This window comes from Acanthochromis polyacanthus, chromosome 8 (assembly GCF_021347895.1).
Source record: "Acanthochromis polyacanthus isolate Apoly-LR-REF ecotype Palm Island chromosome 8, KAUST_Apoly_ChrSc, whole genome shotgun sequence".
NCBI lineage: Eukaryota > Metazoa > Chordata > Actinopteri > Pomacentridae > Acanthochromis > Acanthochromis polyacanthus.
The window spans coordinates 37,947,901-37,964,050 of record NC_067120.1 but is presented as its reverse complement, the minus strand read 5'-3'; the positions used below and the strand labels follow the sequence as shown (position 1 = coordinate 37,964,050).

The window sequence follows — 16,150 nt, the reverse complement described above, 5'->3', positions numbered from 1 at the left end:
TACAGACTACATTTGTTGTTATATTTTGGTAAACTGGAGATTTTTCATCATTACTGACTGCCAGGAACTAAACATTTCAACCAATTGTCCATTTTTATTTATTTTTTTTACCTTTTTCAGCATTTATCTGCCATATTTCAGCTCTTACATCCATTAGTTTGACATTTCGACTAATTATCTCAGACTTTTAGCTGGCTTTTTCAACTATTTATCCATTATTTTTAGGTTTTTCCGCATTTTTCTGCCATATTTCAGCTCTTAAATCCATAAATTCTGCATTTTGACTAGTTACGTCAAATCATTTATCCCATTATTTTTGCTTTTGTAACATCTATTAATCACTAAAAGGTGTATTTTCACTCTTCTATCCACAATTTATCAAATTTTTACTAATTATCTCATACTTTTAGCTGTCTATTTCAACTATATATATATTATTTTCTACTTTTTTAACATTTATCTGCTATATGTCAGCTCTTATATACATAAATTTTACATTTTGACTTGTTCAGAGCCAAAGTAGCACCATTTTTAAATGTATTTATTACCTCACTCCTCTGGTGTTTTCTGGATTGTTCTCAGCTTCATGCCTTCGTCCACTCGGCCTCCGTTGACTCGTCCTGCCTGTCGTCTCTGGAGCTGAAGCTGGATTGGATCAGACCAAAGTACCGTCCAATCACGATGCCAGCTGCCTCTCAAAAGGCTCCTTCATCTGGCGGCACTTCTTCTGAGGGGAAGCTGAGCTTCAGCAGAACTTTGGAGATGTGTTCCAGTGGTTGGTGGATGTGTGGGAAGACAGAGAGGGACCTTTGAACTGTTCAGAAAGAAAAACAGGAACCCATTGGTAGTTTTAGTTTAGGGTGCTACTGCGGTGTGTTTTTAGTTTTAAGAGGTGAACAGGAAGAGTTTATTTTTTCTTATTGATGATCTTTGGCTTTGTTCCTGGTTGGAATGTCCATCAATGTCCACGTGAAGTTCACTTTTAGTTCTGTTTATATATTTTATTTTACTAACACCCATTTGCTTTTAAGCCCCTTACATGTTGTGTTGTTGTAAACTTACTCTTTCTAATAAATCCTCGTCTAACCCTCTGGAAACCAGCGTTTGAACTGTTTTTGTGTTGCTCCTCATCTACTTCAGACAGCCGGGACAGAACAACGTTTTGTGGACTAAAGGTTAAACTTTTTTTAGAGCGACATGCCGTACTATAGGCTTTTTTAATTGACATACTACTATGATGTTTTTTTTGTTTTAGTTTTTTGTTGTTTTTTCGCAACATATAACAATTTGAACAGTTTTAAAAATTACTATACTTTTATTTGTGCAATGAACTATTATTCTCTGGCATTTTTTAGACCACATATTATACTCTGATGTTTTCTTGAATAACATAATATTTTGACAACATACTGCACTATGACATTTTTTGAACCACGTATCATACATGACAATTTTAGGTAATATCCTATCATTCTGTGCTTTTTGAACCACATAATAATCTATGGTTTGTTTTTTTGCTGACATGTACTATGAACTACAGGCCATACTATGTTATTCTTGAAAAGTAAACTATACTGTGACATTTCTGAACTACATCCTATACTATGGCGTTATACACAGAGTGCTTTTGTTACATGTTGATTTATAATCTAGATTTTTATCTGTTTTTTTTTTTTTGACAGGATTACCACAGATCTGAACGTGAACACCGCTGACACCCACCTGAGGGAGACGCTGCCTAACATCTCCAGGCTGCTTGGTCGTGGTCTTTCTGCTCCAGAACATCTTCATCAACTCCGTCTTCTTTTGAAGAGGCCCTCAGATGCTGCAATCTCTGACCTTAAGGAGGAACTGCTACTTTCCCTCTGTAACCAGATGGTGGTTATTTTAAAGACCCAGCTCCTGGCGGCTTTGAGTGAAAATTTAACATCCATCAAAACAGAACTACAGACAGTTAAATCTGAGCTGTCGGTCAGTATTTCAAACATCAGTCCGACCTTGCTGTCCTAAAGTACTACAAAATAAAAGCGGTGATTTATTTTACGGAAAAAATACATGATTTCAAAAATGTGACTTCAAAAATATAAATAAAACTGTGATAAGCGTTAGCTAGCTGCTCCACTTGCTCTGAATATTTCTGTTCTCGTCTTTGTCAAGCCCAAACGAAAAATTAATCCATATTCTGGCTACATTACCGAGAACAGCATCCATGGAGTGACCGGAAGTTAGCCGACCTAGCGGAAGTGCTAATGAGGTCTGCTCTGGCACGGATTATTACCGTCACACATGTAGCTTTTAAAATAAATCCTGTCCAAGACACAGAGCTGTAGCTCCGTTTCAGTGTGAGCTCTAATCTTTCTCTGTGTGACTATGTCTGACTTCCTCTAATAAAACCCTCCTGTTTACTGGGTGTTGTGTTTCTGTGTGTGTACAGTGCGTACATAAACGAGGGAGGCAGGTATCCCGTTTACCAGGAGAGATAAAGCGCTTTACTGAGCAGAGCTTGTAATAAGTAGAGCGAACAGGTAGGCGGAGCTAGTACGTCACAATACAGTGTGTCCTTAACCATGTGACACCATTATCCAATTAGGTGACTACAGTTATAATTAAATGATGCATAAGGCAAAATAAAATATATTCTTGTCAGAATATTACACAGGGAGCTGCAGCCACATATATTTATCTATCTACTGATTCATATCTATACTCACTATTCTGGTCCGATGCAGTTTAGATGATGACGTTTCACGAATACGTGAGAACCCGGTATGGACAGTTACGTACTGAGAAATGGCCATAGTCTTCTTACCGCAGAGGTACAAAGCTACTCATCTTCTCCTCCGTCATCAGGAAACGTCTTCAAAGATTCTTCAAATCTAAAGGAAATATGATCAACAGATCAAACTAAAGTCATTGGTGCGCTCAGGTGAAGTCGGACAACGAAGTTGCGTCCATGAGCATCTGAAATCGGAGTACTAGTAATGAAATTTCCAACGAATTTTTTTTTTTTTTTTTTTTTTGGGGGGGCACACGGGGTGGCCAATCAGATCACAGGGGGGTCACTCTCCCCCATGCCCCCACGGAAAATCCGCCACTGTATTTATGGTTATTCAGAGTGTTGGGGTTCATACTTGCTTGTTTTTAGGGTTTAATTTCCACTTTTTGTGTTGTGTTTTTAACAGCAGTGACTGCAGTTGTATTACCAGCCGCTGGGTGGCGGTAGCTGCAGTGTACTGTTTATGTTCTAGTGTTGGTAATATTCGTCAAGTTCCTGGTTTTAACAGCACAAACGGAAATCATCATGTATATCTTCAAATTAAGCTCATATGTAATGGTTTTTATTGTTATATTTAATGAAAATAATTGCATGTTTCACTTATTAATACATTATTTGTAAGAAATTCTTAATTATTTAACATTATATATGTATTTTACTGTGTTTAAGTGCATATTCTTGTTATGTTGTGTTTTATTTAGAAAGTGAACAGCAAAGGAAGTGCTTGTGTGGGCACTAGCTTGTGTGTAGCCGCAGCGTTGTCTAGGCGGAGCTGTCATCCTTGTTAGCTGCCCCGTTAGCTGCTGTTGTGTTTTGTCATGACAACCAGTCCCGTTAGAAAATAGTGCAGCTGACGGCTTCATTCGTTCACGGTTCCACCTTGGGAGCGGACAGAAGTCTGGGCGGACAGCGGAACAGTGAGATGAAATGACAACGTCAACATTACAGGTGCGGTTAGCTCGCTGGCTAACGTTAGCTTTAATATAACTTGATTTAGCGCTAGCTTCGGTTCCATATTAGCATACACTGGGACACAGAGCTAACCATTGGATTTTTATTGAAAGTTACCAAATCAGCGCTGTTTTAATCACCTGAAAAGCAATTATCATCGTTTTGAAGGCATATTTAGAATCTGTAAAGTCTTTCCTAAGCATCCGGTTGAAAAAGTATTTTGTCCGCAGAGTGTAAAAATAAGATTTTTGATTAGTTTCCTAAGTTGCGCCTCAGATTGCTAATCAAAACAAAGATGGCAGCCGGTGGGCCACCTGCATAGAAAACAATTAACTGGAGGTGGGAAACGAGTTAAAAAATCTGTTGTATCATTTAAAGGACGAAGTATTTCTCCACCAGAAAATTAGAAGAGTGTCTAGTGATTCTAGAGATACCTTCAGATTTTTTAAAAAGCGATTTTTAAACGACCGGTTGTTTCTCAAACAAACATCTCCTATTAGTAAAATAACGGTCAGCCGGTGTATGCTAATGCAGTTGGGGTTAGCTTAGCCGATATAGCAGCTCTAATGCGAGCTAAAATCTAGTAAAAGAGCTGACGGTGAAGCTGCTAACGGTGATAGCAAGGTAGCCCTGAGGTTAAAGTGTTGCATTTAAATGTATGTTTAATGTTAGTATAGAGAATGACTATTTAATATAGAAATAATGACAATGAGCTGTGGTTGGTTAATGAATGTGTGCTAGCTGAGGTTAAACCTTCACTTGAGGCGGTTTATTAGTGTATATTAGCAGCAGCCGTTAGCAGGGCTGTGGCCTCAGCTCACATGAAAACAGCAGAGCCTGGAGCCTTTTGTTCTGGTGAAATATCACAGTGAATTTAGCTGATAATCAGTTAAAATCCTGATGAGCTGCTTTGTTTTGGTTGCAGTTCTGTGTTGACATGTGCAGGCTGAGGGGTTGAGGACAATCACGTGTCCTCCTCCTGTTTTCACTGAAGTGTCTCCACCCACCAGTGATTGTGATTTTTTTTTTTGTCTGTGCTGCAGAAAGCGATTGATCTTGTCACCAAAGCCACAGAGGAGGACAAGGCCAAGAATTATGAGGAGGCCCTGCGCCTGTACCAGCATGCCGTGGAGTATTTCCTGCACGCCATCAAATGTAAGCGCCGCATCCCAGAGCAGGACCTAGTGCTGCTGCGTTCTCACAGCTGATTGGAATTTCATGTTGTCCTTCCAGATGAGGCCCACAGTGACAAGGCGAAGGAGAGCATACGAGCCAAGTGCATGCAGTACCTGGACAGGGCGGAGAAACTCAAGGACTATCTGAAGAACAAAGACAAGCAGGGGAAGAAGCCGGTCAAGGAGGCCCAGAGCAATGACAAGTACGCTGCTACTGCTGCTTCCTGACAACACGCTCAGGAATAAAACTCTACAATGGGTTTTATTGTGTTTTCACATTCGCTGTGTTTGTCTGTGTTTGTTTTAGGAGCGACAGTGACAGCGAGGGTGAAAATCCAGAGAAGAAGAAGCTGCAGGAGCAACTTATGGGTGAGCAGATGAACATGGATTTAACTCCCACATGGAGGATGTTTGCAACCTAGAAATTAAACTGTTTTAGTAGGGATGAAAACAGTTGATTTTAAGCTAAAATAATGCAATCACCAAATTAGAAAGGCTGCAATTTAGGATTTATTATTGTTAATTTTAACCTGATAAACTGATCAGTGCTGTGATGTTCCTTCTGAACAACCTACGTGGTTCTGTGTCCGATTTTTTTTTTTTCACATAAAGGTTCTCATATTTTCTTTTTAAGATAATGGTATTTTATTATTATTGCTTTAGTTATTTACTGAACATAGTCACAGCTTGTACTTCATTTTTGTTATTTTCCATAACAAACAGAACAACAGACAGAGTAATGACCTTCACAGTAAAACAATAAAAGGTTCCAGGTGTCCCAGACTGTCTGCATAAACGTTGGTCCTCCAGGTCTTTCTGGAGTCTTCATTTATTTAGGGGGTAAAGTTTGTTTGGCGTCTGCTCTAGGGTTGAAACAATTCCTCAAGTTATTTGAGTAATTCGAGGACAAATTCTCGTGTGTGTGTGTGTGTGTGTGTGTGTGTGTGTGTGTGTGTGTGTGTGTGTGTGTGTGTGTGTGTGTGTGTGTGTGTGTGTGTGTGTGTGTGTGTGTGTGTGTGTGTGTGTGTGTGTGTGTGTGTGTTATGATCAGACTGCCCTTGTTTTCTTCAGTTTCTTGTTCGTTTTAATGCCTGGTACCACTGAAGGTTCATTTGTTTGGACAAATGTAATGATAACAACAACAGTAGCTCATAAGTTTAATTTCAGAGCTGATACCAGATATTCTCCATGATTTTCTTGATAATAACCAAAATCACTTCAGTTCTTCCATCAGTAGCTATGCCATTGTTCTGCCAAAAACAGCTTTCAGGATTCCAGGTTTTCTGTCTGTTTTAGTTCCATGATCCACACAGGAGTCAGTACTGATTCAGAACCATTGTTTCTGATCTCCACCAGCTTCTGATCACAGCAGACCATTCCTGTTGCACTAATTCTAACTAATCTGCTTTGTTTTGGGCTTGTGATTCTCCATTTAGCATTTGATGACTTTCCTCAGGTTTTCATTTGGATTTAGATCTGGTGATGGAGCAGCCAAGGCGTGGTTCCAGTGTTCTGGTTCTCCATCAGGCTTTAACTGACCTTTTCTTGTTGGAAAATCCAGTCATTGGAGGCAGGAAAGAGTTTTCCAGCTGTTGGAAGAAGACAGTTTTCAGCAGTAGTCCTGTACATGAATTGGCTCTTCACACTAACTGTCCAGCAGTGCCAAGATGGCTGCTTTTGTGTCTTCACATAATTCTTTAGTTTTAGGTGTTATGTGAGAGCTGATAACGGCTTGAAAGTGAGCAGGAAACCACTGTAGGCCTTTACACGTGCTACTGATGACATGAGATGTCCTCTTATGTACTCTGGAAATACAGTGAAGCTTCAGCATGTCAGATAGGACATAAAGTATGATGGAATCAGCTGCATTTAAAGTCCTGTTTATCATATTCTTCAGGCAATGTACCTTTAGTGGCACAAGAAACTGAAGAAAACAAGAGTGGTCTAATCATTTTTTCCATGACTGCATATAAATATGTACACGTATTACCAACACCTTATGAGTAAAGAAAGCGGTTATTGTTCTCATTCTGTGGTGACGTCAGCAGTAAACTTGGTGTGCTTGTGTAGAATCTCCTCAGACTGTGAGGATGTTCTCGGTATTGTTCTCATTCTGTGGTGACGTCAGCAGTAAACTTGGTGTGCTTGTGTAGAATCTCCTCAGACTGTGAGGATGTTCTCGGTGTGTTTCTAATCCAGTGTAGATGATGGATTTTAGATGCTGTTAGCCGCTAACGCTTGAGTGGCGCACTCGTCTCCTGTAAGTAAACGATGCCTTTATATCAGAGCATTCCCAGTCAGCTGACAAACGTCACCAGCTAATCGACATTTAAACTCATCGGCAGCTAACTTACTGTGAGTTATTTTTGTTCTCTGACCCGCTGCGTAGTTTTCCAGGACTAATTTGGAGCTCGTGAAGCCAGAAGATCTTGAATGACGTCCAAAAACTGATGGAGGCTGTAAAAGTCTTTAGTTTATCCAAAGTTGTTTTGTTTTATGGTGGTGGTTTTGTCTCCACATACTGGAGATTTTTAACTATCTCCATGTTTGCTCTCCAGACTTTTCTCTCTGCTCTGATCATCAGTAGAAAGATGTTTCTCCATGCTGAATGTATCTCCAACTTCCACATCTGTTCTGTTTCTGAGCCATGCTGCTTGTATTTGATTCATCCAGTAGCTTTGACTTTCCTCTGTCTCTCTGTGGAAACACTGCCTGCAGTTCAACCTGAAAACTCGTGTGATGTTTCTTACAGCCGGGTCAGTCGTGGCTTCATGGCTGCACAGAGGAGCTCAGAATTTATTTGAAGCAAACAGTTAATGTTTTTATTTTTTCAAATGAGACAAGTAGAATTAAGTCATTTTGATGAAATATTGAATTTAGTTCATATTTCACACATGTAACATTAAATGACTGAAAGTTAAAAAATCTGACAGTTTTTCTATTTTGACCGTTTCTAGCTCTGACAAAAGGTGTCATTTTTGCAGTTTATTTTATCGATAACATGCCTTTAAAACTCAGGGTTAATATGTGGCTTCATCGGGCCTTTATGAAGGTTTATGAGGTCGCTAACATCTCAAACCCGTCAGTGCATTTGAGGCTACATAACTGTAGTAATAGTGTTTATTAGAGGCAGGTCTGCTGGTGTGTTAACTAGGGTTAGAACTTTTTGAACTTTTTTTTTTCCAAAATCAAAGTCCTGCATCATGATTGGATGAACTTTTTGGTATAATTGAAGAAACCAAACTCCATTTTCAACACTCTTTTAAAAAAGTCCCCCTGAAACAAAGAAGTATTAAATACACATTACAGCCAATGATATGGCTTATAAAGTGAAAGCAAGAATAGAAAGTGATACTCCAGCATATTATGATGGCAGATCAACTCATCATTGATCCATCATCAGTCACATTGACTAGTAATGGCCCTTATAACTTAGCACGGCTTCGTATTTCATGTCATCGGCTTTGTTTTGGGGGGACTTTTTTAAAAGAGTGTTGAAACTGGAGTTTGGTTTCTTCAATTATACCAAGAAGTTCATCCAATCATGATGCAGGACTTTGATTTTGGAAAAAAGTTCTAACCCTAGTGTTAATGACGTCCTACCTGTGTTTACAGGTGCCATCGTTATGGAGAAACCCAACGTGAGGTGGAACGATGTGGCTGGACTGGAAGGAGCTAAAGAAGCTCTGAAGGAAGCCGTCATCCTGCCCATCAAATTCCCTCACCTCTTCACAGGTACGCTCCCTCCACTCACATACCAGCTTCAAAGAGTCAAACTCACAATAAATCACTGGTAAATGCTCCTTTTCTCAGTATCTCTGCAGCTACTTTATACCTGGGTGTCTTTCTTCCTCAGGCAAAAGGACTCCGTGGAGAGGAATCCTGCTCTTCGGCCCTCCAGGAACAGGGAAGTCGTACCTGGCCAAAGCCGTGGCCACCGAAGCCAACAACTCCACCTTCTTCTCCGTGTCGTCCTCAGACCTCATGTCCAAGTGGCTGGGAGAGAGCGAGAAGTGAGTTCCTGAAAATGCATTACAGCGCAGAAATCTGACTGTTCTTAGAGGCGAAACGGTCGATTAATTAAGAGAGAAATCCTCCTGAAGCAGTCTGACAGCTGGATGAGTGGATTCTAGTGAATAAAAGGGGTACCACGGTCTGATTCCAGCTTCTTTTTGCTGTCACACGTGATTATAAACTGAATATTGATGGTTTTAGATATTTACCTGAACATGAAGACATTTGGACACGTTTGATTCTGCAAAGCTGCAATGGTAATTTTTTTTTTTTACCATATTTTAATGAGTAAACGCTTGAAAAATGAATGAAACTTCAAACCGCAGTCCTAAATGTTCATCCACAATGTGTTAAATTATAAAAGACTGGAGTTCTTTTAAAACTGGTTAAACGCAATTAAACTACAACTTTAGTGATAAGTTTCCACGGGATCAATCATTTCAACACTTCTGATTTATTGTTTTTGTATAAATTCTGCTCATTTGCATACGTTGAGGTTTCAGCTACTTTATGCAAATTAGACGCTTTTACCAACCGTTTAAATCTAAAGTAAAGATGGATTCAACAAGGTCTCACCTCAGATGCTTTCAGAAATTCATTTTGGCAAGTTTTCATAATAAAAGAGCTAAAAAAAAGTTTCCAAATAAACTGCTGTGATGAGATCCAGGAGTCGACCAATCAGCTGCAGCTAAATTCAGCCGTGATGGATTCCTGGAAGCAGGAACAAAAGTAAGTCCAGTTAGCGTCTCGTCTGCTGGTTGACCTCTCCGTCCCCGTGTCCTCCAGGCTGGTGAAGAACCTCTTCGATTTGGCCCGTCAACACAAACCCTCCATCATCTTCATCGATGAGGTCGACTCTCTGTGCGGCTCCAGGAACGAGAACGAGAGCGAAGCCGCCCGACGCATCAAGACCGAGTTCCTGGTCCAGATGCAGGGTGAGTCCAAGCAGAACCAGAACCAGAACCAGAAGCACAGACTTAGAGATGGTTCTTCTTTCCTTTACTGTATATAAAGATGCTTTAACTGAAATTGTTCAGTTACACACTTTTGTTTTTCTACTAAAAATCATTTAATACCTGTTTAAATGTGAATTAAAAATGGGTGAAATGATTTAAAGGATTATTATTATTAAGGACTATTTAGGACATAAAGCAGGGATTTCCCAACTTTATTTCTTAATAATTATTATAAGAACACAAATGAAGAAAAACCTCCTGGACTAATGAGTAAATCAGGAACAGTGATAAAGTGAATGTTTTCTGTTGGTGCAGTGGGTCGTTTAGTTGTTAACCCTCCTGTTGTCTTGCGGGTCAAATTGCAGGACGAAAAATGTGGGGGGAAAAATATTTTCACAGTGGAAACTTCCACATTTTCAAAATTGTTTTTTGGAAATTATTGAACATTTTTGGTGGAAAAAAAACAAAAAAATGTTAACCCAAAATCCAGTTACTTTCGCTGTCAAATATGGGGATTTTTTTATTTAAAGAGGGAAACTTTTCAGGAATTTTCTTCCTGAAGATTTTGCAAATTTTTATAAAATTGGGGAAATTTTTTTCTGAATTTTTGGACTTTTTTTTTCAGACAAGGCAGGAACATTTTCTGGGGAGGACAACACGAGAACATTTGTTCTCCAACCTGATGTTTTCCCTCTGTTCAGTGAACTCTGGGTTCAGGTTTCAGGTGTGTGACTGCAGCTCTCTGGTTTCAGGTGTCGGAAACAACAACGATGGGATTCTGGTGCTGGGAGCCACCAACATCCCCTGGGTGCTGGACGCCGCCATCCGCAGAAGGTCAGAGAACAAACTGCTGTTAGAGTAACGCTTGTTTACTGCTGCCAACTCTGGAAATAACGGTTCAAAGATTCACGTCTCCCTAAAAGTTTCCCCACTACGTTACCCAGAGTGCATCTCTGTGCTCCAGTGACTGACGTCTTCTCCTCAGCTAAGCAGCTTCCTGTTCTCCTTGTCGTCGTGGTTCAGGTTTGAGAAGAGGATCTACATCCCTCTGCCAGAGGAACCGGCTCGGGCCCAGATGTTCCGCCTCCACCTCGGTAACACTCCTCACAGCCTGAGTGAAGCCGACCTGCGGCAGCTCGCCAGGAAAACCGACGGATACTCCGGAGCCGACATCAGCATCATCGTCAGAGACGCCCTGATGCAGCCGGTCAGGAAGGTCCAGTCGGCCACGCACTTCAAGAAGGTCAGAGAGCCTGGAACCCATAGAAAACCTAGAACTCGTAGAAAACCTAGAATCCGTAGAAAGCCTGGAACTCGTAGAAAACCTGGAACTCGTAGATAACCTAGAATCCGTAGAAAACCTAGAACTCGTAGAAAACCTGGAACTCGTAGATAACCTAGAATCCGTAGAAAACCTAGAACTCGTAGAAAACCTGGAACTCGTAGAAAACCTGGAACTCGTAGAAAACCTAGAATCCGTAGAAAGCCTAGAACCCTTAGAAAGCCTAGAACTCTTAGAAAGCCTGGAACTCTTAGAAAGCCTAGAACTCTTAGAAAGCCTGGAACCCGTAGAGCTGGTAGCAACAAGGAGATTAGTTTCTATGAATAATAACCCTTCATATGCAGATTAGTCAGCTAAATATGTCCTAAAATCACCGTACTCAGTCTGGTAAATTTGGGTGATATTTTGTCTAAATTTTAATTAGATTATTGGGATGAATTATAAATATATTATTGAATTCAGTCACCTAAATATGCATTATATATAATTATCTAAATTTGTAAGATGTTTTATTTTGAAACCTACTGAAAATAGCTGAATTTATATAAAATATATCGCAGGGTTTTTATTTCAATGTTTCAATAATAGGATGAATTTTAGTAATTAGTTAGGTAAATGCTGCGTATTTATTATCCAATTAATTATATCGGTACATTTTTTTGTTTGCTGAGAAAATTGTCAAATTATAAATAAAACGTATTTTAATGATTGAGGTGAATTGATAAAGTTTAATTGCAGATCGTTAATTTAATTCAGTTGGTTCATTTTAATTAATGATTGTATTAGTGTCTGCTGAGGTACATTTGTAGTAATAATTGTATGGACGCATGTGTTTTACTTTAATATTTAAATTAGTATGGTAATGTATAATATTTTATGGTTTTAGCTGTAGTGTTTAGACTGTTCAGATACATTTGTTTGAAAGCACTGAGTAAAATGTGTTCTTTAAATAACAATGACTTGACTTAAATCTTGAAGCTCTTAGTAGAATTCTTTATTTTGATGCAGCAGAGAAAAGAAGAATAAATAATAAATGTACATTTTTACAATTTCAACATGAAGAGTCCAGTTGCTGAACCGGACGCTGCATCCGGTCATTAAAGTATGAAATAAGGACGTTGTTCCTGCAGGTCCGTGGTCCGTCCAGAAGCAACAACCAGGTGATGGTGGACGACCTGCTGACCCCGTGTTCTCCTGGAGACCCTGCAGCCATAGAGATGACCTGGATGGACGTACCGAGCGACAAACTGCTGGAGCCCATCGTCTGCATGGTGAGGAACGCTGAATACACGTTAGCGTGGAGCTGATGGGGAGTTCACGTCGCTAAACATCACCTCCAGACGCTTTATTTAACCATCAGAGCTCCATAGAGGAGGCTCCAGATTTATCACTTTTTAATGGACTATTTCCATCATTTCTGAGCCTCAGAACTTCATCAGTCCAGCAGATAGAACCAGGACATTTAGGAGGAGAAACACATCTGAGTTCTGGTAAAAACTGGCAGCAGATCAGTTTACATCCATCCAGGTGTCTCAATCTGAAGAGAAGTGAAATTTGACCAATTTTTGAATCACTTTGGGGGAAATACTGAGTCAATCTGAAAGCTTTTCATCACGTTTTGAACAAATCTGATTAATTTAGGGACAATTTTGTTTAATACTGAACAACTTTCATGCCGTTTTGAGAATTTTTTTTAATTAATTTGACATTTTTAAAAGATTTGTCACTGGACAAATTTAAGGCTGATTCTCATTTAATTTGGAGGATTTTGAGTCATTTGTGACATTTTCAACAATTTTGATGTCATTTTGAACAGTTTGTCACTTTTGTAATATTTTTGTCATTCTGGACAGATTTTGATACATTTTGGGCTGATTTTAATTTAATTTTGATGGATAAAACGTACATTCGAGTTGTGTTAAAAGCTGCAGACAAATTATTCATCCATCCAGGTGTCACGTCTAGATTTGGAATCATTTCAACAGATTTGAGTATTTTTGATTTTTTTTTTTTTTTTGGGGGGGGGGGGGGGGTTTGTTGGCAACATTTTCAACAAATTGACAAATTTAGGACCATTTTTTGTCATTACTGACATTTTCAGAGATTTGGAATGATTTTTCGACATTTTGAAACATTTAAAGTCTGTTTAAAAATTCATTTTACATCCATCTAAAGACTAAATCTGGTTTCTGTAATATGACAGTTTTCAAATCATTCTGGACAAATTTTTGGGCTTTAGCTTGTGACACCTGGATGGATGTAAAACTAATGTTTGCAGTTTTAAACTGAAGTCCTCCATCTAAAATTTGTCAAAATGACATGAAAGTTTTCCACAATTTTATGGAAATTGTCTGAAAATGTCTTAAAGCCTGTCTAAAAATACTCAAAAATGTCCAAAATGAGTCAAAATACTGTAAACCGTGACACCTAGCTGGATTTAAACTGATCTGGTGTCAGTTTTTAGCAGAACTCATGTTTCTCCTCCTAAATGTCCTGGTTCTGTCTGCTGGACTGATGAAGTTCTGAGGCTCAGAAATGAAGGAAGAAGTCCATTAAAGAGCGATACATCTGCATGAAGGTAAAGCGGCTGTAACGTGTATTTAAATCAGATTTTATCTCCACTAATAATCACATTAAGGCGTATTTTGTGTCCACAGTCGGACATGCTGCGCTCTCTGTCCACCACTCGTCCCACCGTCAACACTGAAGACCTGCTGAAGGTCAAGAAGTTCACAGAGGACTTTGGGATGGAGGGATGAAGCTCCTGCTCTCAGACGGGTCAAACTAACTCCTCCTCCTCCTCTTCATCGTTGTCCTCAGCTTCATCTCCTGGTTTTTACAGCCTGCAGTAGGACAGTAGATCTTTGTCCACGAACTGAAGTTTGTCCCTCTGAGAGAACATTCTGCTGCCGTCGAGCACTTTGAAGGACTGGAGGTGGGATCTCCTGCCAGGCATGCGAGTGGAAACGCGTCTCAGTGTTTTTATTAAACGTGTGTGTCTTTAATGTTCCCGTGGAAAACCTCCAGAGCCCCAAGATTTATTATTTAAAGAGTCAGAGTGAAGCAGCCGGACGGAAACACGACGAAAAACAGCTTCAGTAATCATCAGACGTTTAGTTTAACGGCAGCTCATCCATTTCTGGAAACTTATCAAAAACTAAAACACTAAAAATCTAGACAGACTTAAGACTTTTTGAATCATTTGACTCATTTTTAGTGAATAAAAACTGACACCAGATCAGTTTTACGTCCATGCAGGTGTCTCAGTTTAAAAGACAAAAAATGCAGAGAAACTTTGAGGAATTTTCATGCCATTTAACATTTTTTCTTGAGTTATTTCAACAATTTTCAATGTTTTTTTGGACATTTTTCAGTAATTTGGTGGGTTTTTGTCACCGTTGAAAATTTCATTTAATTTTGGATGACTTTCATGTCATTTGACTGATTTTTAATTGATTAAAAAAAACGTATCCAGGTGTCAATCAAAAGCTGAAAACTGCAGACAAATTTCAACACTTTCATTTTGGAGTAATTTTCACAATTTGTGAGTAATTCGGTGCTTTTTTTTTTTTGGCCCTATGAACAAAGGTGTGGAAATTTGAGACACATGGCATTTAATTTTGCACAACTTTCATGTACTTTGAGTAATTTTCAATGGAGGAAAAACACATTTGAGTTGTTAAAAACTGTAACCAGACCAGTTTTACGTCCATCCAGGTGTGACACTCAAAGAAAAAAAAACAGACAAATTTCCAGAGCTTTTGGAGAAATGTGAGGAATTTTGGATAACTGTTTGGCCATTTTTTAGACAGTTTTCACGTTATTTTGAACTATTTGAGTGTTTTGTCATTGTGGAGAAATCTGGACAATTTGATGGATGATAAACGACGTGGATGGACGTCAAACCGATCTGGTGTCAGTTTAACAGAACTCAAAGGTGTATTTTTTGTCCATCTAAAATTTGCAAACGTGACCCAGATTTCTCAAAATTGGCCCAAAATGTCTCACCAAGTGTTCAAAATTGCATTAAATAGTCAAAGAAAGTATTGAAATGACTCGAGAAATCTCCAAAATGACAAAGAATTTTGAAAATTATGTGAAAATTATCCAAGTTTTTGTCCGTAAACTGACACCTTGTGTGGATGTAAAATTAATTTGCTTGTAGTTTTAAAACGGAACTCAAATGTGTGTTTTATCATCAAAACAGTCAAAATTATGTGAAAGTCGTCCAAATGAAATGAAAATCCGGCCACAAAGGACAAAAACTTGTTCAGTGGTGTGAAAATTGTTCAGAATGACCTGAAAGTCATCTGAAATTACACAAATGGTGATTTTGAAAGTTGTGAGCTGCTCTAAGAATCTTAAATTCAGTTTTTGCATTTGAACATGAGATTCTTTTAGCTTGAAAACTGTTTTACACTAAAAATCCTTGAAAAAAAATCTACTGAAGTAACTAACTTCAACAGAAATCATTCATTACCTTTAAATTTCGTCTTCTCCAACGTCAAACTCACCGACTGTACAAATGGCGCCACCTGCTGTTTTTCTCCTGACACTAACTGTAGTGAAGGAAATGAGCATTAATTCACATTTTCTTGGCTGTAGTTGGACTAACAGCGGCTCATACACACCTGGTTGTGGAGAATCGGTGCATCCGTCTCTCTGCTGCTTCGCTCTGATCGTCATCAGTATTTATTAAACTTTTTGTTGTAACTAAAGAAACTCAGAACGTTTACTTGAAGCTTCACTCTGGTTTCATGAAGGAGCACCAACCGCTGTTTATGTTTTGTTTTTTTCTTTTGGGAGGCGAATGAAGTGTCGTCGTGCCGTTTCGTGAGACGGTAAAGAAGGAAACAATGCTGTGTTGTTGTGGTTTCGGTGGAGCTCAGTTCTTACCGTCCCTGTTGAGGGACTCGACCTGCCGCTGGCCATGTAACCATTACTAATTTAACCCCGATTAATAAAAACTGACATTTCAAACGAAAGGAAAGAGGCG

At 39.1% G+C, this 16,150-nt stretch overlaps 1 protein-coding gene and 1 long non-coding RNA gene across 2 annotated transcripts; one reads left to right on the top strand and one right to left on the bottom strand.

Moving 5' to 3' along the window:
- Positions 1–558: 558 nt before the first annotated feature.
- LOC127535188 (uncharacterized) lies at positions 559–2,955 on the bottom strand. The gene is made up of 3 exons (XR_007943854.1): positions 2,810–2,955; positions 1,723–1,865; positions 559–814 (listed from the first exon to the last, which is right to left on the bottom strand). It is a non-coding gene; the product is annotated as an uncharacterized LOC127535188 (long non-coding RNA).
- Positions 2,956–3,511: 556 nt separating this feature from the next.
- vps4a (vacuolar protein sorting 4 homolog A) lies at positions 3,512–16,144 on the top strand. The gene is made up of 11 exons (XM_051951890.1): positions 3,512–3,724; positions 4,771–4,882; positions 4,961–5,105; positions 5,210–5,271; positions 8,518–8,637; positions 8,759–8,915; positions 9,703–9,851; positions 10,625–10,706; positions 10,896–11,115; positions 12,285–12,425; positions 13,812–16,144. The coding sequence occupies exons 1-11, from the start codon at positions 3,704–3,706 to the stop codon at positions 13,911–13,913; spliced, it is 1,311 nt and encodes a 436-aa protein (XP_051807850.1). The 5' UTR covers positions 3,512–3,703; the 3' UTR covers positions 13,914–16,144.
- Positions 16,145–16,150: the final 6 nt, after the last annotated feature.